Source organism: Culex quinquefasciatus, chromosome 3 (assembly GCF_015732765.1).
Source record: "Culex quinquefasciatus strain JHB chromosome 3, VPISU_Cqui_1.0_pri_paternal, whole genome shotgun sequence".
Classification (NCBI taxonomy): domain Eukaryota; kingdom Metazoa; phylum Arthropoda; class Insecta; order Diptera; family Culicidae; genus Culex; species Culex quinquefasciatus.
In genome coordinates, this window is record NC_051863.1 from 53,042,106 (window position 1) to 53,064,688 (window position 22,583).

General features: G+C 38.7%; 2 protein-coding genes across 3 annotated transcripts; both read left to right on the plus strand.

The window, feature by feature from the left end:
* Positions 1-3,956: 3,956 nt before the first annotated feature.
* Positions 3,957-10,354, plus strand: LOC6042540 (tubulin alpha-1C chain). Of its 2 annotated transcripts, none has more exons than XM_038263747.1 (3): positions 3,957-4,056; positions 8,991-10,209; positions 10,263-10,354. In XM_038263747.1, the coding sequence occupies exons 1-3, from the start codon at positions 4,045-4,047 to the stop codon at positions 10,340-10,342; spliced, it is 1,311 nt and encodes a 436-aa protein (XP_038119675.1). In that variant the 5' UTR covers positions 3,957-4,044; the 3' UTR covers positions 10,343-10,354. The 2 variants fall into 2 exon arrangements, with proteins under 2 accessions (XP_038119675.1, XP_038119676.1); XM_038263748.1 differs by lacking the exon at positions 3,957-4,056 and adding an exon at positions 8,837-8,883 and having other exon boundaries at positions 10,263-10,350.
* A 61-nt stretch (positions 10,355-10,415) lies between these two features.
* LOC6042539 lies at positions 10,416-18,291 on the plus strand. The gene is made up of 3 exons (XM_001870644.2): positions 10,416-10,777; positions 17,739-17,790; positions 17,874-18,291. Exons 1-3 carry the CDS (start codon positions 10,463-10,465, stop codon positions 18,062-18,064), a joined length of 558 nt encoding a protein of 185 aa, XP_001870679.2. The 5' UTR covers positions 10,416-10,462; the 3' UTR covers positions 18,065-18,291.
* Positions 18,292-22,583: the final 4,292 nt, after the last annotated feature.

Genomic DNA, 22,583 nt, shown 5'->3' on the forward strand with positions numbered 1-22,583 from the left:
ACGTATTTTGGGAAATTGAGTTTTTGTGAAAAAGAAAGTTTATAAAAAAATCTGTAATTTTTTTTTCCGTGTACCTATTTTTTCTCAATAGTCCTCAACAATACCTACAACTTTGCCCAAGACACCAAATTGATCAGAAAATTCACTCAAAAGTTACAGCTGTTTGAATATTTACGTACCATTTTTGTATGGACAGCAGCCAAAATTGTATGGAGACTTGTATGGATGAAACAAAATAGCTTATTTGGTCATAGGGAAGGCCCCCACAAATCTTGAGCAAAATCAAAATACAGTGGACTCTCTGGCTGTCGATCTTCTCGATATCAATATTGCTCCAGCTGTCAATAAAATTGTCAGTCCCTTCAAGAAGATTGCTTTGATTTTCCGTTCTATAATTTGATAACTCCCTCTCTCGACGGTCCCTTCAATATCGACAACGAGAGAGTCCACTGTATACAAATAAAATCCATTTCCGGTTTTGGTAGAGAATTGCTCAGGTGATAAGTTGGTCTTTTTAGGAAAAATAGGCTACAGACCGAAAAATCTAGCCTAGCTTTTGAAAAGGTCAAATCAAACTTTAAAATGTCGTTTTGACGGTGTCTGGACCAAAGAGCTTATGTCTAAAAATATTTTTATCGGATTCCTTGGACAATTTTACGTAACATACTCAAAAATGGGAGGTCTGCATTAACAGGATTCCGAGATAAGATTTTTTGAAAATAAAAACTGGGTTATTTGGCGTGCCGAGAAAATGACGAAAACTGGGAAAATCAACTTTTTTCACTTAAATTGCGATAACTTTAAAATTTCAGCTATGACGTATACATATTTGGGTACCAAAAGGCAGGCAAGCTAGCACGAACGTGAGTTTAAAAATAATGTTTCCCATGTAGCCCTTACCCCCTTGTCAGACGGTGAACACGTGGCAGAGCATACACTCAAGTTCTGGCTCAGAAACATTCTTCAAAGTAATAAAATTATAATTATTGATGTAACAATTTGAACTATTCTTAATAACGTAACATGACGATTTTGTAACAATAATGCAATCGATGCCTCTCCACGTGTTCACCGTCTGACATGGGGCGTCATAATTTTCACCTAGCCGTCATAGCATACTAAGGACAATGCATACTTTTGAAGGGTGAATAGTTGATTCAGAAGACACCGGACGTCGACCCAATGCGCACCTTGGGGACAGAATGGACAACCCTAATTCCTTCTGGAATTTGTTCATTGGACCATCCCCTACACACCTGTCTTTATTCCGAGTGAATCCATGTTGTCCCCAGACCTGTATGAGCGTTTGAAGTAAAATCACGCATTTCCCATAGTAATTTCCATGTAAACTTTAAACCGCTGGGGACAGGACAATTCTCAACCAAATGGGCTGATATTTGGCATGAGAGTCCCTATGGGTATCCTCTACTAGGGGAACCTCGGTTTGCCTGATTCTGAGAACTTTTTTGTTTGGTTGAAACACCCTAATGGATATTCTAGATAGGTAGGATCTTCAATTTTCAGCTGATAAATTTCTCTGGTCTCCGGTCTCTTTAGCCGGGACCATGGTGTAGGGGTAAGCGTGATTGCCTCTCACCCAGTCGGCCTGGGTTCGATCTCAGACGGTCCCGGTGGCATTTTTCGAGACGAGATTTGTCTGATCACGCCTTCCGTCGGACGGGAAGTAAATGTTGGCCCCGGACTAACCTAAAAAAAAAGGTTAGGTCGTTAGCTCAGTCCAGGTGTAGGAGTCGTATCCCTGGGTCCTGCCTCGGTGGAGTTGCTGGTAGGCAGTTGGAATTACAATCCAAAGGTCGTCAGTTTGAATCCCGGGGTGGATGGAAGCTTAGGTGTAAAAAGAGGTTTGCAATTGCCTCAACAATCAAGCCTTCGAACACCTAGTTTCGAGTTGGAATCTCGCAATCGAGAACGCCAAGGCAATGCTGTAGAGCGAATAATTTGATTAGATTTTTTTTTTGAAATTTCTCTGTGTCTCTCTTTCCTAATAAAACAAATTATTATGCGTGGCAAGATTATTTAACATTTTGCGGTTCTGGCTACTGTGCACAGTGCGGTCGTCTGTTCTGAACTGTAGGCAGCGGCGACTAAATCGCGCAGTTTCAAAAACCGCAAACATTGTTCAATTGTCAAACACTTCGGAAAAATTAAATCAACTCCAAAACGGAAAGTATCCGTTACATCGAATTCTAGCGATTCAGGAGATGAATAATCCCGGAAGGTAATAATACGATAAAGAGAACAGAGCTGAAAGTTATTTACCCATTTTTGAAATTTTCAGCGCATTAAAAGGTATGCGCCTGAGGTACCTATCGAGCACAACGTGGAAATTGACCTGGAGGAGGATGAAGTCCTGTTTAGACTCCGGGAAAAGAACTTCAAGGGTCAAAAGTCCAGTGAAAAACGTGGATCCTTGAAAATTGGTTTAAACAGCGTCGAGGACATTTTCGTTCTGTTTGGGATCACTGCGTCCAGTTTGTTTTCAATTTCCAAAGAAGGAGTGAGGAGCGAAAAGGACCAGGAATATGCAAATATAGACCATTTTATCACTCTTAATCATGAAAACTGTAAGAGATTGCAGATTGTTTGCAAATAAAACAAATAATCAACATGTTTACAATGGTTTCTTTATTTCAAACATCAAACATGGATGTACACATTTTGTTGGCCTGAGTCTGTTCTAACCGAAACCAACCAGAAAAATCAAAATATTGTGCTCCAACATGGTTAAAACTGCTGTCCCAATTCGCCCCATGTAACCCGATGGACCCCAGTTTACGGTACCATCTGAAACCCACACGGAATTGACCCCTGGGTGGCGCTGGATACGGTTCAAATTGGTGCAGTACTGGGCTGAACTGCAAGAACACTTTTTCTCTTTCTGTGATGTTGAAAACGCCATCCCGCTCGTAACGTTTATTCCAGTTCGCGACAATTCGCAACAGCGGTACACTGTATCAATTGAGGCGTATTGCTTGAAAATGGCAGTGCGAATCTCGGACATCTTGCCACTAAAATTTCAATAAATATTATTTTGAAAACTCAACAATAATAACAACTAGAGAAAACTACCTACCAGATGTTGATAGAAAATAGATTGACATGAGCTAAAGAATGCACTGAAAGGCCTACTAAGGGGCCGTTGCGATATTCGCAGCTGCGGGATACACTCGCAGCAGAATGAAAATTTATCTATCCACCCGCAATACTCAGCTATAACAGATAAAAACCAAAATGCATACTCACCACAACCACCACAGCATCAAAAGAATTGACCTTGTGGTTTCATCGGATGACCTGCAAAACGTGACGAAGTTATTCATGAAAAGGTGCCAACTTTGTGGCTAGGTCAACCTTGAAGCTGGTGGTGCATCCTTATGAATAGCTAAAAGTTGTATGAAGTTGTTAAAATTCACAAGTTTCATTTGTCTGCTAACACGTTAAATTCTTCTGGACTAAGGCCAAGGTTTTTGTTTGTTGTTTACCATCTGTCAAGTATGGATAAAAACACCTAATAAAATGTGTCTTTTGTGATATCCTTGCCTTGATAATTTTCTTGAATCACTCTAGGAATTATCTTTAAAATTAACGAATTAGTTATGATACTCGACTTTTAAATTGCTACTGAATTCTGAATTTCATGTTGACCGGTTCTGAGCTCTTTGTTTCTTGTTTTTATCTTTTTGTCAGGCCTTTGTTGGTTTCCTAAACAAAGCACTCCAATTTTTTGCTATACTATTTTCTTCGCCCTACTGTCAGCCTTAGGTCGCGCCACAATAACAGTAGGCCAGGAGCCAATGAGTTTGACTTTTTGATTGTTGTCCGCGCGATTGTTTACGGTTTCGGAAATTCGCGTCTAAATTTAGCGTGAGAGTCGATTTAAAAAAGCGAAGAAAAGAAAAATAAACGGCCTCCACCAACAAAAAACGAAGCACGATCAAGGCTCCCCAAAAAAGCTGCACTTGTTGAAAAAAGCTCACACACACGTGGGACACATACACGCGACTCAAATTGATTGGAGGCAGCATGGCAAAGAGCGTAAGTTCCACCACCGTTGAACTAGGGTGGTTTGACACCTTTCCAATTGCTTACCAATTGCTGTCGAATAAACAGAGTTTTACGGAGTCAAACAGTAAGAAAATAGACAACAAACTTGAAGCAAACACCGAGCCAAAGTGCTTTGAAGGCCAACAGTCAATCTGTGGGACATGTTTCCCGCGAAAGCCTACAAAGTGTTGATGTTTTTTTTTCGTTGAAAAAAAGAAGAAAAAGAAAGTTCACGAAGTTGAACTTTTTTTGCAAATTCGGTTGTTTACGTCTAGTTTGATTAGAAGATAGAACTTTTTTGTGTGTTAATGAATGCTCATTAATGTTGATTACAGCTAATTTTGTCAATTTTTAAAACTTTTTGTGTTACCTAACTCATAATAATTTGTTTATGTGAGTTAAGTTTTTTTCGTCTAAAATTAAAACGAGCAAAACATCACGTCTCTTCGACACTGTAACTTGATATCGAGTGACAGCAAGATTTCACGTTATTTGAGGTTCGGATTAGAATGTTCTCACCTGTGGTACAAACAGTACTACGTGAGATTTTTCAAAAAATTGCACTCGTTGAATCCGGTTGATGCAATCATCTGTGGGATGAGCTCATTTTGTCGATTTAACCTAGTTTCTAAACGAGGAGAGAATTGTGTGCTTCTGTTTTCGTTGGAATTTGTTATACTGGTACAATGCCCATGTTCGCATAAATGTCCCATATTGAAAAAAAGCAAGCTGAGAAAACTCATTTGAAGTTTGTCCTACACATAAGGCTACGTGTTAAGTTTTCACGAAAAAACTGGATTTCCTCTTGATTTCTAAAACAAAGTACTGGATATTGTAGGCTTTTCTGAAAGAGTACACGATTTTGAACCAAACTGCATCAATAACTCAAAAGCGATGAAAATGCATATGGGATTTTTATGCGATCAGGGCAGTAACAGTTCTTACTCGATTATCCTCGCCAAAAAGTCGAATCACGAAATTTTTGTTTAGTTTTATCAAAATTTTTGCTTTAGACCTGCAATAAAATTCCAGAAATGCTCGGAAGTGATCTAGTTGGAAGCCATAAGGTCGAATAACTAATCTATAAAATATCTGAATTCCTTTTTTCAAGCCTTCTGCATCGTTTTACTTATGGTTATTCCGAAAATTTGCAAAAAATCAATGAATTTATGAACATATTTTTTCCTAAACTTTAATGTTTTTTTTCGATATGTAGTCCCGAAATAAAAAAAAAACGCAAAAAGTTTAAAAGAGCACGAAAACTGTACATTGTTTACTCTCAATTGTATAAGTTTTTTCAATGAAAATTAAAATTTAAGTAATCATATTTTTTTGCCCCTGATTTTTAAGATTTTTTGTCAAAAACATTAAATGAAATTTGCAATGCCATTGGCAAAAGTACAATATTTATCATGATTTTTGTCAAATCAAGTTTAGTCAAGAATTATTTTTATCAGTCAAATTTTTAAATTCTGTTTAAAAGACATTGAAATGTCATCTTAAAATTTTCTGAACTTAAATTAGGTGGATTTACAAACTATCACTGCGTTGATCAAATCCTATTATATTTGGCCTTGTTGAATTGTTCACTTGAATATAACTAACTATAACACTTGAATATAACTATAATTTTAGAAAATTTACCTAAAAATCTCCATGAAATTTATGACTTTTTATGCTTCAAATTCGTTAATATTTGATATTTTGTGAAATTTCAAAACTGGTTCGAACGTGATTTCTTTGAATTCCTTACCCCAAATTTCAGCCAATCAAATTCAATCAGACTTGATATATTGTGACACTCAGATTGAACTGCATGTTTCCAGAAAAGCGCATTGAAACTTTGGTAGAAATGATAGAAAAACAAAGTTGTTATCAGGTCAGACGATATCAAAGAAAAAAATTGGTCAATTTGACATAAATTTTGTATGTAAAACCATTAAATTCAGGCAAATCGTATTTTTTTGTTCCTTGCAATCTTAAAACAAAAAATACTTTTAATTGGCCAATTGGGGAAAATGCCAAACAAAATAAACCGAGCCACGTAGCCTAGTGGTAACGCTTCCGCCTCGTAAGCGGTAGATCGGGGTTCAAATCCCGGCTCGGACCAACACAACTGGTGATCTTTTCCCTTCTGGATTCGATTGCTTAGTAAAGGGAAGGTAGTGTATCGTCACAAACTGGACCTTATCACGACACCTTAGGGAGGCGACCTATGGAATGTTAACATTAACCTAAACATGTTAACATTAGTTGAGTGAAAAACTACCACTGAATCCGCTTTGTAAATGCCGGCCCCGATACTCTTCACGGGTGTTCCCCTCAGGAACTGGGAAAGATTTACTTTTACTTTTTTTACAAACAAAATAAATTCCAACGACGTTTCATAATAAAAAAAAAGGATGACAACATTTCGACGTTGTCGTGTTAACTTGCCGCACGTCACTTTTTGACATTTCGTTTGACCTGGAATTAACAAAAAATAGAGCATGCAATTAAACAATAACAAACACGTTTTGTTGGGCTGACCGTTCTGTGCTTTGTCCCGAAGTTTGGTTGCCGAAGTCCCGAGCTATAATTACAAATGTTTATAGTAGTCGGGCATGTACGTGTGTCAAACGCGTTCTGATCTGAAATCTCTTTGGCCAATTGTCGCACTTACATAAATTTTCAGGGTGTGTCAAGATAGCACGATAAGATTGAAACTTGATTCACATCCCGAGCAGGGGTAAATAACACGGGAATACCAATTTTTGGTATTACTTGGGCAAATAACAGCGACCAAAATGTGCCCTTGGTTGCCCAGTAATAGATGGTAAAATACCATGAAATCATACAAAAATCTTGTATGTGGAAGGGCACAACAATACCAAACCATGTTATTCCAAGGGTAAAATAATACCTCAAAATAAAACCATTTCAATACCAAGTTAAGGTCTTCTGGATTTTTGAACATTGCTTGAATACCAAAAGTTGGTATTGCCATGGTTTTATTTTTAGGTATTCCCGCGCCACTGGATATTGTAGGCTTTTCAGATTTCAAAATCAGATTTTGGTATTCCTGTGGTCTTCCACATACATGATTTTGGTATGATAGCATGGTATTCTACCATTTATTACTGGGCAACCAAGAGCACATTTTGGTCGCTGGTATTTGCACAAGTAATACCAAAATTTGGTATTTTCATACCATTTTTAAGTGCAGCAGTTGCAGTTAGTGAAAAAACGGAACGATTCATATGCAACAGCCAAATCTACTCACCTGATAATTCCATGTCGTTCTTAGTGATATTCTTCACCACATTGAATGCATTTGTCATTGATGAACGGCCTGTGCTTTAAGTTCTTGAAGATTCTGAAAAATAATTAGATTGAAAAATAAGTGTTATTAAAACGAAACTGGATTGAAATTCGCACAAAATTCAATAATCTGTCGATTAACTCGTTTTTCAAAGTATTTGGTTATCCGAACTTAGAGAAATTTCAACGTTTTTTTAAAAAAATCTTAGTGGGTATATAAAAAAATTAAAATCAGCTTTAACATTTTTGGGTTTAAAGTCATTTTAGCGCAAAATTAATTATCTCCTCAAAATTTATAAAAAGTTTCCCATAGTTTCAGAGGAATTTGATGAAACCTTTCAATAACAAAATAATACCAAAATGTGGCATCCTGACTTAGACATTTTTCCACAATTTCAAGTCATTTTTTTAGGGGGTATATCAAAAATGTTTAAAATCAAGTTTGAAATTTCCGGTTTTCAATGAAAGCATTCGCTTTGAGACATCATTTTAGCGCAAAATTAATTATTTTGTCAAAATTGGTCAAAATTTTCCTATAGTTTCAGGGGAATTTGACAAAACACTTTAATACTAAAATAATACCAAAATGTGCCATCCTGACTTAGAAAATTTTCCACAATTTCAAGTCATTTCTTTAGGGGGTATATCAAAAATGTTTAAAATCATGTTTGAAAATTCCGGTTTTCAATGAAAGCATTTTCCCATAGTTTCAGAGGAATTTGATATAACACTGCAATACCAATAGAATACCAAAATGTGGTGTTCGACCATTGACAAATTCTGCAATTTTGCAATATCAAAACAATACCTTAAATTGGTATGAGATCACATTTTGCTCTTGCATAATCCTTAAGACAAATTTTAAAGGGTCCAGGAATATCAAAATTTGGTATTGATACCAGAGAAAGGTATTATTACGCAGTTTCCTTGTTATTTACCCATGCTCGGGATGAAGAGTGATAATTTTGGGGATATGTGAAGGTCAAAAGGTGCTTCAGTAAGCTGCACAAAATGGCGTTCTTTGGCCCAAAATTCACGTGCAACAACATAGCATGAAAACGACGATTTGAAATGACGAGTGTCAACATTGCTTGGAGTTTTAAATTTGTCTTAGTCTATCTCAGATTTGTAATCAAATGTTATGGTTCTGTAACAGCCAGAAGCTGAGAAATGCACAAAAACGCACGCTCAACTCAATTTAGCCTTAAATGATCTTGCGGCAAGACAACACGATCGCGATGAACAGCTCTCCATGAAATCTGCGTTTAACTTTTTTGCACAGATCAGTTTGATTCTGCACTGCTCACCCCACTCAATCAAAAAGTTAACTGATCAATCTATTGCCCAATTAAATGAGTAAAACGCTAATTATTTCGATTCCTAAAAAAACAACAACCTGTAGGGAATACCTCTTTTATCGTGAGTAGTCAATCTGTTTCCCCTTCTTTTTGCTCGTGAGTCTAAGCCCGGCCGACATGCAAATCACCCGTCGTCAGCTTTTGGAGCAGTCACTGTGAGGTTGGAGAAATTACCGAAATTTACGTGTGTCGTAACACTCGCAATTGAGAGTCTCCATGAACAGTAAAAGTGATGTTCAACAACTTGTTGTTTTCCCCCCTTTACAGCGCGAAGTGATCCAGCTGCACGTAGGTCAGGCCGGTGTCCAAATTGCGAGTGCATGTTGGGAGTTGTACTGCATGGAGCATGGAATCTACCCGGACGGGCGGTTCTGCGACTGCTCGATGTTTGACGACTGCAGTGCGTTTTTCAGCTGCGACAAGAAGGGCCGGTGCGTTCCGCGGGTGGTGATGATCGACCTGGAACCGTCGGTGATTGACGAGATTCGGATCGGGGCGTATCGGCATCTGTTCCATCCGAGCACGCTGATCACGGGGAAGGAGGACGCGTCGAGTAACTTTGCCCGGGGTCACTTCAGCTTGGGCCGGATGATGATCGACACGTTGATGAACCGGGTGCGGAAGGTCGCCGAAGGGTGCTCCACCGTGCAAGGGTTCATGTTGTTTCATAGTTTGGGTGGAGGGACGGGCTCGGGTCTGGGGACGTTGGCTCTCGAGAAACTCAACGACGAGTACGGCAAGACGTCGAAGATTGAGTTTAATATTTTTCCTTCGCCGCGTATTTCGCCGGTCATCGTGGAGCCGTACAACGCGGTGCTGTCGACGCACGCCGGCATGGAGTACAGTGACTGTTCGATTCTGCTCGACAACGAAGCCCTCTATGACGTGTGCGACCGCAGTCTAAACGTGACCGAACCGACGTACACCAATCTCAACAGGCTGATCGCGCAAATCGTATCTTGCGTCACTTCTTCGTTGCGCTTTTCCGGCGCCATCAACGTCGACCTGCTCGAGTTTCAAACCAACCTTGTTCCGTACCCGAGGATCCACTACCCCCTCGTAACGTACTCGCCGTTGATCCCGTTCCGAAATGCAAACCATGAACAGCTCACCACCCACCAAATCACCTACGAGTGCTTCGAACCGGGCAATCAACTGGTCAAGTGCGATCCCCGGTCCGGCAAGTACATCTCGTGCTGCATGCTGTACCGCGGGGATGTCTCGCCGGTGGACATCAACCGGTCCATCCAGGAGGTGAAGGCGAAGAGTTCGGTCAACTTTGTGGACTGGTGTCCAACCGGGTTCAAGATCGGCATCAACTACCAGGCGCCGATTTCCGTGCCAGGCGGGGACTTGGCCAAGGTGGACCGGGCCGTCTGTATGCTGTCCAACAGTACGGCGGTCAAGTCGGCTTGGGAGCGGATCGCCACCAAGTATGATCTGCTGTACGAGCGAAAGGTGTTTTTTCACCACTTTTTGGATGAAGGTTGTCAATTGTTAAATAATCTTAAATTCTCTAAAGCAATTCCTCATTTCAAGGTCTCGAAGAAAGTGACCTGTGCGACGCCAAGGAAAACATGACGGCCCTCATTTGTGACTATCAAGAGGTTGAAAAGTAATCGTCAAGCGAGGAAATTGTCCAATTACAAGCTCATGTCATCATTACCTACCGATCGTATAAAACTGTTCCCCGGAGTTGCACAACAGTTTAGTCGCACCCCTATCAACCGTTACGAAACATGGCAAATCTAAATTCGCTACTTTTGGTGACGTTCCTGGTGGTCACCGCAACAGCTTGTACGAAGAGTATCTCTTCCGATCTGCTAGATCCGTGTGAATTCAGTGCGCTGACGGTTTCGGTGGCGCCCTCGAGTTGGGTTCTGTCCCGGCAGAACTGTGGTCAACTGATTGCGGTTGAAATGTTTGAAAGCCCGCCGGTGGTGTACTTTGACTACGGAAGCCCAGAAAAGCTGTACACGGTCGTTTTCGTCGATCTGGACGGGGGTCCCACGGAGGACAAGGTGTTTCTGCATTGGATTGTGGCCAATGTGGCGGTGAGTTGGATAGAAAAGGGTTTGATCCTAGGGTTGAGCGACCAGATGGGATTAGTATTCATTAAAATAGTGTTCAAAAGCATTCACACGAATCATTAATAAGTTAGACATTTTGCAAAATTATAATTAACTTTACCATGTTAAAGTGCAGTGCGTTTAAATGTCCCATAAGAGCAATCTTCGAACAAAACGAGAAAAAGAATTTTGTTTGTATTTTTTGCCTTCCTCACTGAGGTCAGGCTATAATCCTGCTCTAAAATTGAACTTTTTATTGAAAGCTCGAAAACCCACCTTGATGTATACATATCGACTCAGAATCGAAAACTGAACAAATGTCTGTGTGTATGTCTGGTGTATGTGTGTGGGTATGTGTGTGTGTGTATGTGTGTGTGTATGTGACCAATAATGTCACGCAGTTTTCTCAGCACTGGCTGAACCGATTTTGACCAAACCAGTTGCATTCGACTTGGTTTAGGGTCCCATACGGTGCTATTGAATTGTTTGAAGTTTCGATAAGTAGTTCAAAAGTTATGTATAAAAATCTGTTTTCACATATTTTTGGAAGCTGAATAAATGGCAGTAAACTGAACCAAACATCATCATGTTATACATCGTTAGTTAGGTAATCGAAAGACCTTTCCAACGAGTCCAAAACATTGATAATCTGGCAACCCTGTCTCGAGTTATAACCATTTAAGTGATATTTATGCACTTTTTTTGTAGCCGGATCTCACTTAAATGTATGTACACAATGTCCGGATCCATCATCCGACCCATCGTTGGTAAGGTAATCGAAAGACCTTTCCAACGAGTCCAAAACATTTATAATCTGGCAACCATGTCTCGAGTTATAACCACTTAAGTGATATTTATAGCATAGCATAGCATAGCATAGCATAACGGGTCTGCACCACGCTGTAGGGGGTGCCACAATGGTCATTTCAATATTCTTAGACAATTTGATTGCTGCCCGGTACATCCAAAAATATCTAAGAACGTTAATTTCCACACTGTGCTCCAAGGCTACGCCCATACAGTCCCGTGGGGATTTGGGAGGGGATGTTTTTGTTGTTCACTAGTGGCAAAAGTGCAGGGAACCCATGCGACTTTTAAAAGTGAACGGAATATTTTTGGGAGGTTTGGAATGAGGGGTGGGGGAATTTCATCGGGCCGATGAAAATGGTTGAATGCGTAATGTATTAAATGATTTGGAAGTTTGTACGTGTAAATGTGAGTCTTTAGTGTATTATATAGTAAGCATATAGTTTTGTAATGATAATAAATGAAAAATATAATAAATAAATTCAAGATGATTCCAGGAAGCTGTAAAAAAAGCAATAATTTAAAATACATATGCTCAAGATGGTTCCCTTGCTGTTTTAGTAAGTGTCGTTAGTTTATGCAATTTGATCGTAAATAGTATGAGGAAATGTTAAGATAAAGGAAAAGGAATAAGATAAGGAACAATGTAAACATTTAAACAAATCATACAATAATTAAATCATATAGTGAATAGATAAATACATATAAACGTTAATTTAAAGTGCAGGAAGCAGTGAAAAATAATAATATACAAACAAATGCTCCAGATGGAGATGAATAATTGGAATGCGAATAGAGCACAAAAGCACACAAAATTTAATAGAATCACTGCTGCTTGCACTAGAATCGATAAGTAGGACTTTGAAACACAAAACAAAACAGAACGCTCTCACCCGGGTCAAAGCATGCTACGCAGACGCCTTCCTTTTGCTTGATCGATGCTGCCTTCTCTCCGGGTGACGGACAAGCGTTGAACCTTAGTCCAGCACCTCTTTTAGCAAGCACGCAGGGCTGCCATCCCAGTCTCGCTTCTGCACCAACAAATGATGCCACCAACATAAAAACCGAGAGAGGAGCCGCCTCTCTTAATGTAGACAATCACTCACTAGCTAGCTCTCCTCAAAGTCAGCCGACCCACAAACCCCCTCACTGCACACACGCACAACATTGTCGCAAGATGCGCGCGCCGAAGAAGACATGTCATCGGCGAACCAAACAGCTCACACGCAAACTCACTCTCACTCCCAGATGCTCCCAAAGCGCAAAACACAAACACAACCAAGACTTTGCTGTGTCTTCCGCTAAGTCAACCACTACACTCCTACACTTTCCATGGGTGTATTTGTGTTTGATCTGATATTCTCTCTCACTTTTCTCGTCCCTTTTGTTCACCTTCACTTGATGCCAAACCACGCAAAAAAAAAAAAGAATCAACCATAATTTAAATTGATCTAAATCCACATAAAACTTCAAAAATCAAGAAAGATTTTATAATCCTCGGAAAGAGCACTTCACGACCGAACGTTTGATACCATTTTCGACCCGAAATTCACAAAATGTACACCATAAAACCGTTTTTTTTTTGCGGAACCCGAAGCGACGTGACTTGCGCGTTTGACAACCGAACTCCACCCCAACCACTTAAGTGATATTTATGTACTTTTTTGTAGCCGGATCTCATTTAAATGTATGTAAACGATGTCCGGATCAGGCTTGCCACAAATACAGATTTTTCAGCACAGGCCCGAAACACAAACGAATTTTTTTTTACAGTTAAAATAAATTTGAGCAGTTTTTGTTAAATTGGCCAAAAAGATAAACATTGTTAGCATCTTTTGGCATGTTCAGTTTTTGGTAAGAATATTATTCTTTAAAGTTATACTCGATTGAGTGTTTGGTATGTGCCAAAAAAATCTGTATTTGTGGCAAGCCTGGTCCGGATCCATCATCCAACCCATCGTTGGTAAGGTAATCGAAATACTTTTTCAACGAGTCTAAAACATTGAAGATCTGGCAACCCTGTCTCAAGCTATTACCACTTAAGTGACATTTATGTACGTTTGGTTTGTAGCCGGATCTCACTTAAATAAATGTAAACAATGGATCCATCATCCGACCCATCGTTGGTAAGGTAATCGAAAGACTTTTCTAATGAGTCTAAAACATTGAAGATCTGGCAACCCTGTCTCGAGTTCTGACCACTTAAGTGATATTTATGTACTTTGTTTTGCAGCTGGATCTCACTTAAATGTATTTAAACAATGTCCGAATCCATCATCCGTCCCATCGTTGGTTAGATAATCGAAAGACTTTTTCAACGAGTCTAAAACATTGAAGATCTGGCAACCCTGTCTTGAGTTCTGACCACTTAAGATGCCACTTATGAGCCCTTGAGTGATATGTGTGTTTTTTGTATTCCGGAACTTAACGAATTTAGACAAAATTTGTGTCTAAACCCATCATATCACATATCACCCATTGTTGAAAAAGAGTGAGGAAGGCACCAACCACATAGGTGGATTAAGTTAGTTTTTTTATTTGGTTCAAACTTTGAGGGGCCTTCCCTATGACCAAAGAAGCCATTTTGTGTCATTGGTTCACCCATACAAGTCTCCATACATTTTTGGCAGCTGTTCATTATGGTGACATGAAAAATGAAAATTTTGGAAAATCGTATGAGATGCTCCTGATTCGCTTCTTTAGGCAAAAATAAGTAACTGTGAAAATTTTGAGCGACATCGGTTGAGGGTTAACGGAAGCTTTTTATCGTTGAAGTTTATATGGAAAAAATGTATGGGAAAAGCAAACATGTAGAAATTCTACCAATAGGTGGCGTTAAATGTATCAGATCACTGTCAAGTGTGAGATTCTTATGTAAAAAATTATTACACACAACTTTGTCCAAGACCGCAAAACGATCCGAGTTAACCCTGATGATTTAAAGAAGACGTTTTTGTATGAAAAGATTTTTTTACCATCTTCAACAATAAAAAACATCCTTATTCCTAAACCGATTTCGCTCAAAATTTTCACAGTTAGGGGGAGAGGGGGTAATATGCACCCCCTAAGGGAAAACTGTGATTTCTCAACCATTACAGCATTACATACTGTGGAAGAATTTTGTTCGATGTTCAAAAACAACTATTATTCTTCGTCATCCTTGTGAAAGAAGTCTTAAAAAACCTCAAATTGTTCGAAAATATCGAATTTCTAAAAACATTTTTGATTCATTTCAAACAACCATGCGGGGCAATATGCACCGCAACATTGGGGCAAAATGCACTACAACAACGGGGCAAAATGCACCACAACATGGGGCAAAATGCACCGGGTAAAAGCAGTTTTCACTAGTCACCACTAGATGACACCGCTGTTTTTACAAAGGAGCTTCAGAGCGGTGCATTTTGCCCCGACCACGCTTTTTGCAGAAAATTTAATTAAAAATGCATTTTTTGATGTTTTTGGACTCATCTACCTACAGAATAGTGACGCTTATGGTAAAAACTATATACCTCAATACTTACAATAACAATAAATGCTTTTTATATTGTCCAAAAATCATAATGAAAGTTCAATGAAAATTAGATGAAAACACAACATTTTAAAGTTTTGCAAATAACTTGAGCTGTTTTTATACTACGATGCTAAAATTTTTCCAGCATGATTTATTAATGTTAAGCTTCCAATTTCTATGAGTTTTCCCCGGAAAATTCTTCCAAATACCGAGAAAAGCAGGGGGTGCATTTTGCCCCGGGGGTGCATATTACCCCCTCTCCCCCTATTAAAAATTAAATGAACACTTTCAGCTTTAAAATTTTAAAGTTTTATGATTAATAACGGTGAGTACATCGTGATGCGTTCGCGACGAACTAACGTATTCCTCATCCATAGTGGGTTTCATCGCCATCTTCACCTACGGTTAACCTACGGGTTAACCCGTACAAGCTAAACGTCTGAATGGAAGAATCGAAAAATCTTTAAAACTGCCGTATTTTTGACCTGTTTGACCAAATCCTTGACATCCGGTAGTCAAAAGAACGGGAAAGATCTCTAGTTTTCGATTCCGGGGAGAAATCCGAGTTTGGACCATTTTCACCGGAGTTATTCCGGATCGTAGTGGGGTACCTTTTGACTGGCCGGCCGCATCCATACAGAAAATTAATTAAAATTGACAAAACTTACTGTAAATAAACAGAACATGCCCCAAAACATATTTGGATCAATGTTGGACCATCCTAGCAAGTGTGGCAACCGGTTCCGGTTCTGGCCACCCTCGGAACCGGTTCCACGAGTGGGTAAGACTATAACACATTACAAGTCACATTTTGCCTTCGTTGTGTTCGTAAAAATATACAAAAAAAAAAAAAAATATTCAGATACAGATCCCAAATAATAAACAGGCCTTGTATGGCCACTATGGCTTGACCCCCGGAACATCCGGAACACGGTTCCAGAGGACCATTTATACGAAACTTGCACACATAGCTTGCGACATGTCAAAAATCATGGTTTTGTATCGTAAAAGTCAACCAACCCACTGAAATAAAGTTTGGACACAATGTGGCCACTATGGCTTGACCCCCGGAACATCCAGAACACGGTTCCAGAGAACCATTTATACGAAACTTGCACACATAGCTTGCGACATGTCAAAAATCATGGTTTTGTATCGTAAAAGTCAACCAACCCACTGAAATAAAGTTTGGACACAATGTGGCCACTATGGCTTGACCCCCGGAACATCCGGAACACGGTTCCAGAGAACCATTTATACGAAACTTGCACACATAGCTTGCGACATGTCAAAAATCATGGTTTTGTATCGTAAAAGTCAACCAACCCACTGAAATAAAGTTTGGACACAATGTGGCCACTATGGCTTGACCCCCGGAACATCCAGAACACGGTTCCAGAGAACCATTTATACGAAACTTGCACACATAGCTTGCGACATGTCAAAAATCATGGTTTTGTATCGTAAAAGTCAACCAACCCACTGAAATAAAGTTTGGACACAATGTGGCCACTATGGCTTGACCCCCGGAACATCCGGAACACGGTTCCAATAGACCATTTTTTGTAAACTGGCACATATGACTTGCGACATGTCAAAAATCATGGTTTTGTATCGTAAAAGTCAACCAACCCACTGAAATAAAGTTTGGACACAATGCACAGTGGTCCGAAACCGAAATCTAGCGTGACAAAATTGATAGCGGCCACACGTTAAGATTTAGAGCTTTGGTGTCTTTGGGACAAATGATCAGGGTCAATAGGGGCATCTTTTGGTATGGTGGACATTAGGGTGGTCCAAATTTTAGGGTGGTTCAGAATTTTTATTTTGGCGGGATGACGAGATAGCGCTTTGGTGTCTTGAGAAAAGTTGTAGGGAACACCATTCTGAGCAACTTTGCTGAAGGGCACAAAGCTCTATCTTCAAACGGGAATTTTCTAGAGCCATTTTTGTAATTTAGGTTTAGGTGTTTATGAAAAAATGAGTTTTTTGAATTTATCAACTCAGGCTTATGTCGTAGCGAGTTGGTGTCTTCTAGACATTTGAAGAGCTTATCAAAACACACATTTATCTTCCAAGAGAGCGAAAATCGGACCTTTTAAACGAAAGTTATAGCCAAAATACGACGAAAAAGACGCCATTTTGAAATGTGAATAACTCGAAATGGTGGTGGAGTTTGACCTCGCTCTTAGAAGCATCTGAAAGTACACATTCTAGAGTACATTTGCTGAAAATATCTCGGAGGTCTTTTTTGTTTAACTCATTTAATCTTAATTTGAAAATGAGCATTTTTAAATCGTTTTTTGCCCATAACTTTTGATAGAATTGACCAAAATTCGTTTTTCAAGAACGAAAATGTTCATTTTTACAAGCTCTACAATTGTCTAGAAGGGCTCAAAAATGTACAAAATGATCTAGTGGTTGTAAAAGAAGAAACAAGTTTTTACTGAAATATTTCAGGAATAAATTTAATTATATATTCCATATATTCCATCTAGTTTCGGGTAGTCAATCTCAACCGTTGTCGCTAGTCTCCGCAAGATGTCTCCAGCCAAACGATTCTCTCTCCTGCTCTCGAATAACTCTCTCGCAACTTTTCTCTTCTATACTTCTCTTCTAATGCAGGAGTCCACGTTGCTTCAGGGCATGACTTCAACGGACGGCGACACCGTGATGGGTAATTGAATGATCTTTTGAACGTAATTCACGTGATCGCAACAATGTAACGATCCGTTTTGTCTCGTCTCATTCCATTTGTAGACTATCTCGCCCCAACGGTGGCCCGCTACGAGCACCGGTACGGGTTCTATCTGTACGAACAGGTTTACGGAACGAGCTACCCGCCGATGAGGGACAGCCGCGCCGAGTTTGATCTGGGCGCCTGGATCGGGTCGCATCACCCGGAGGGAGCGCTCTGTGGCCCCGTTGCCTCGACCGGGTTCTGTGCGTAGTGCGCGCGGGAATTTATTGACCATGCCAGAGGGGCCGTGGAATTGTAGCAGCAGCACCAGCAGATAAGAAGGAGCGACTCTGGAGAGTTGATCTGCGGCGGCAGCATATCTCGGGCTGGTAGAATTTATATAGACATCATGCGAATAACTTAGATGTGACCAATAAATGTCGCCGGGAACAAGCGAAAACCGTGTAACAAGTCGACCCAGACTGGCAGGGAAAGGGAGCGCATTGTGTTTAAGGAGATTGGGATATTTTAATCGAAAAGGCCATTTCATCGAAAATTTCATCACATTTGCAATAATATCTTATTGAAATGACAATTCTACGAAGCAAAACATTCCGCGAAATGACCTTTTTGGTGAAAAGGCCGTATTCCTATTCTTCAAGGGCTCATCGTCAATCCCGGGGCAGCCAGTGGACACTTTTTGGGGGCAGTCGGTCGTCGCGTGGTAAGTTCATTCAGCAGTCAATTTTTGTCGCGAGGTAGGATCGAGGAAAAGGGCACCCCGTGACGGCCCAAGGTCCATTACTTAGAGCGGAGAAATGTCGCATGAGTTGAAGTGAAGTAAAAGAGATAAGATTTTCCTTTTGGCACAATCGAAGAACGTGTCGGCGTGAACATGCACAAGTTCGGGCTTGGGGTTTTAAATTCTGGAACGATCGGGGACAGTAAAGCAGGCTAGTTTGGGATCAAGAAGGTAAGACATGGTTTAATTTGGATTATTAGTATGAGGTTGTAAATTGGCAGAAAATGCTAAATTATAGTTATCTTTACTTATAATATATCTCAAACATCATTAAGAATTGATTGCCAACTTTTTATGTTTCTTTTTCAAAGTGTATCAATTGATTTTTTTTATAACAGTAGAGCAATTCCAGCTCAAATCAGGAATTTTTCTGGTACTTTTGTACCCGACCCTCTCCGATTTCAATGAAACTTTTTGGACATATTATCCTAGGCCTATATAAGCCATTTTTGTGTATATGGAGCCAATAGTACTCGAAAATAACATTTGAGAAGGGCGTAAGGTATTTAAATATTTTTGTATTTTGCAATTTAAAAATGACTGTATCTCGAAGCCGTTGCGTTGTATCAAAAAGTGGTCAAAGACAAACTTGTAGGAAATTGGACGGGCTTTCTGAAAAAAATACACTGAAAGGAAAATACACGCCACTTCTATGAGATTTTTCGATTTTTAAGTCTAAAACTTAAATTTAAAGGTGTTGTCACGATTTTTTTTCGTTCAAAATTTTTGAGGAAATAGCCTAAGATGTTACCAAAAGACTGACGAAAAATGCAGGATGGTATGTCTCTCCTAAAAAAATACAAAAATCATTTACTAAAACTGTTTTTTTGAAAAGTGGTCTAAACGTCAAAATTTTCAAAAACCCATAGTGGGAATCGATTCCCCAGACAATTTTTCATAAAAGTCATTATATTGACCATTGTCCTATGTTCAATCCTTGGGAAAATACAACGGTTTTAAAAATAAAAATGTTGAAAAAATGGGTTTTTTGACGGTTTTTGGTAATTTCTATATGACAGACTTGGTTTTTCAGTCTCGTAAATATTTTTACCGGAAAGCTCGTCCAATTTCACATAAGTTTGCCTGTGACAGCTTTTTGATTTGACTCATTTTGATATATACGTAAGCTAATTTTCTATCAAGGTTATATTTTCAGTTATTAACAATGTAATTAAGCTTATATCTGTAAGACCTTACATCCAGTTGAAATGCTGTCAAAGGCAAACTTATGGGAAATTGGACGAGCTTTCCGGTAAAAATATTTACGAGACTGAAAAACCAAGTCTGTCATATAGAAATTGCCAAAAACCATCAAAAACCCCATTTTTTCATCATTTTTATTTTTAAAACCACTGTATCTTCCCAAGGATTGGACATAGGACAATGGTCGATATGGAGACTTTTATGTAAAATTGTCTGGGGAATCGATTCCCACTATGGGTTTTTGAAAATTTTGACGTTTAGACCACTTTTCAAAAAAACAGTTTTAGTAAATGATTTTTGTATTTTTTTAGGAGAGATATACCATCCTGCATTTTTCGTCAGTCTTTTGGTAACATCTTAGGCTATTTCCTCAAAAATTTTGAACGAAAAAAAATCGTGACAACACCTTTAAATTTAAATTTTAGACTTAAAAATCGATAAATCTCATAGAAGTGGCGTGTATTTTTGTTTCAGTGTATTTTTTTCAGAAAGCCCGTCCAATTTCCTACAAGTTTGTCTTTGACCACTTTTTGATACAACGCAACGGCTTCGAGATACAGTCATTTTTAAATTGCAAAATACAAAAATATTTAAATACCTTACGCCCTTCTCAAATGTTATTTTCGAGTACTATTGGCTCCATATACACAAAAATGGCTTATATAGGCCTAGGATAATATATCCAAAAAGTTTCATTGAAATCGGAGAGGGTCGGGTACAAAAGTACCAGAAAAATTCCTGATTTGAGCTGGAATTGCTCAGTAAAAACTTTGAGACTTTTGGAAAAATTATTTAATTTAAGAACGCTGAATATAGAGTGGAATAATTTTATGGAATTTTTTATGTGTTGATAAAATCTGTTGATCTGATCTGAGAAGTTTTTAGCAGTTCTCTAATCTTTCTGGGAGTTGTCCATGCAAAAGAGATACGTTTGTTTTAATCTAGATGAATACATTATTTTTTGCACTGAAAAAGGGATACATTATTTTCGAGACATTGTTATGAGCGTTATTTTAACGAATTTGATCAGTTTGCTGAAGGTCGTATCGATGAGTACCATTTTGGACGAAACATTAAGAGTTATTGGTCGTTATCCGTTCGAATGATCTCTTGAAGACTTCACAATTTGTTAATAATAACCGGGTTTTGTACACTTTTACTCATAACATTTGTAAATTATTGTTTTTAAACTCCAAATATAATTTTGGAACAGACTTTAACACTTTACTTGTATGGATCGAGAGTTATGGTTAGATGTTTGCTAAGACCCCTGGTATTAAACTGAAAACCAATTTAAGTTATACTAATGCAGGAATGATTTTTATACATATCTTATCAACTTTGTTTATTTTTGACGTATATACCTCCTAGATTAGATTATAAAGATTGCTTCGAATCGAAACGACCTGTTACATTAAAATCTCTAGGAAAACTCGCTATTAATTTGATAATGAAAGTTATATAAACACTTGGAAAAAATAAAAAAAAAAAACGAAGTTGACTTTATAGCTGTCGGCCGCCATTGCTAGTACCAACCACTAGTGTCTTCCTTTTAATCTACAAGGACTTCGCCGCCCTGGGCTCCTAAGTGTATGAAAGTATGGCACGGAGCGACGGCGCCGAATACCCGTATTTACACAAAGAATTTTAGAGCGCCCGCCGCGGGATTCGAACCGGCGACCTCTGGAAAAAATAATCTCTATGAATTTCAGATTTTTCGTAAAAGTTTAAGAGCGAGTTTTTCACCAATGTGTAACAGGTCGTATCGAGGTGCTCCGATTTGGATGAAACATTCAGCGTTTGTTTGTCTATACATGAGATGAACTCATGCCAAATATGAGCCCTCTACGACAAAGGGAAGTGGGGTAAAACGGGCTTTGAGGTCGAAAAAACATAAAAAATCTTAAAATTGCTCGCATTTCCGTAAAACTTCATCAATTCCAACTCTCTTAGATGCATTCGAAAGTTTTTTTAAAGCCCTTCAAAATGTACCATAGACATCCAGGATTGGTTTGACTTTTTCTCATAGCTTTTGCAAATTACTGTTAAAAAATGATTTTTTTAAAACCTTAATATCTTTTTGCAACAGTCTCCAACACCCATACTCCCATAGGTCAAAAGATAGGTAATTTTATGGTCTATAAGCCTACGGTATTAACTTTTTGGCACGTAATCGCAGTTTTTTCATAGTTTTTCGATTTTTCTATAACTAACATTTTACAACGTTAGTTTTTGCCCTGTAGGCCGCCATAGCGGCACTTTTTGGTCTCAATTTTGTCATATTCGGAATCCTCGGACAATTTCACGTAAGTTAGAAGTATTGGAGTTGTAAATTTGTTTTGCACGTGGCACATTGAAAACCCACGCTTTATTTTCAATAAATCAAATCTTGGAATCCTGTTTATGGAATTTAACTATTTTTTGATAAGTTATTTAAAATTTTCCGAGCAATAAGACAAAATATTTTTAAACATAGGCTCTTTGGCCTAAAGACCTTCAGAACAGCATTTAATGTTTTCATTCGACCTTTTCAAATACCAGGCTATATTTTAGACTTGAAACTATTTTTCCATAAAAGCTTATCTAATCACCTTTCATTTCCGTACAAGGCAATCGTTTATAACGGTGCGTAATCATGATTAATAAAAAAATGTTTTTTTCGTGGAAATCGACGCAAATTGCCATATTTTAGGACGTAGGTTCCCTTATGGCCAAACAAAAAACATACGGATCAAATTATTTTGGCCAAGGAACTCCCACACCAAGTTTGGGCTTCATCGTAAAA